At 68.4% G+C, this 880-nt stretch overlaps 1 protein-coding gene across 1 annotated transcript; it reads right to left on the reverse strand.

Moving 5' to 3' along the window:
* Positions 1-259: 259 nt before the first annotated feature.
* Positions 260-880, reverse strand: ACTRT2 (actin related protein T2; the record flags this gene model as incomplete). Its single annotated transcript, XM_006773808.1, has 1 exon — positions 260-880. A coding segment is annotated over one exon (621 nt), but the record flags the coding sequence as incomplete, so codon positions are not given.

The raw sequence follows: 880 nt of genomic DNA on the forward strand, positions 1-880 counted from the left end.
CCGAGTTTGGTCCAAATTCTGCCGATGGACACAGCCGCCACTCATACCCCAGGGCTCTCCCAGGAGAAGGGGGGGTCCGGGGGTGGGGGAGGCAGACCACTGGAACGCGGTTCACCGCCCGGGGTAAGAAATGAGGCCGGTGCCACCAGGAATGAACGGACGTGGCCAGAGACTGCACCGTCTCGTCTTTTATTGGACACCGTGCCGACGTCGAGGGGCGAGCTCGCCACCCCGGGGGCCGCCCCACGCGCGGGGCCCCTCAGAAGCACCTCCTCTGAACCACCGAGGTCCCGAACTCCTGGAAGTCGGCGGAGGTGACCCACATCTGCTTGAAGCTGCTCAGGGAGGTGACGATGGAGGCGCCGATCCACGTGGAGAACCACCTGTCGGGGGGCGCCGTGATCTTGATGGGAGTCCCCTTGTTGGCCAGCTGCTCCAGCTCCTTCAGGAGCCGGTCGTCCAGCCCCTGGAACAGGGTGCTGCCCCCCGACAGCACGATCTCCCCGTAGAGGGCGCCCTGGATGTCGGCGTCGCACTTGCCGATGCTGCAGGAGACCATGCGGGAGAGGCCCGGGGTCTGGACGCCCAGCTGCTCGGGCGCGAACAGGGCCTCGGGCGCCTGGAACAGCTGGTCCCCGATGCAGACGATGTTCCCGTCCGGCAGCTTGTACTCCCGCAGCACCTCCTCCGCCCGCCGCGACAGCTCCTGCTCGGGCTCCCGGGCGACGTAGCACAGCTTCTCCTTGATGTCCTCCACCAGGGCCCGGGGCAGCGCACAGGGGAAGGCGCGCCCGTCCGCCTGCAGCAGCCGCGTGAGGTGCTCCGTGATGTCCCTCCCCGCCACGTGCAGCTTGCTGACCGCGTGGGGCAGGGAGAAGCC

Source organism: Myotis davidii, unplaced genomic scaffold, assembly GCF_000327345.1.
Source record: "Myotis davidii unplaced genomic scaffold, ASM32734v1 scaffold427, whole genome shotgun sequence".
NCBI lineage: Eukaryota > Metazoa > Chordata > Mammalia > Chiroptera > Vespertilionidae > Myotis > Myotis davidii.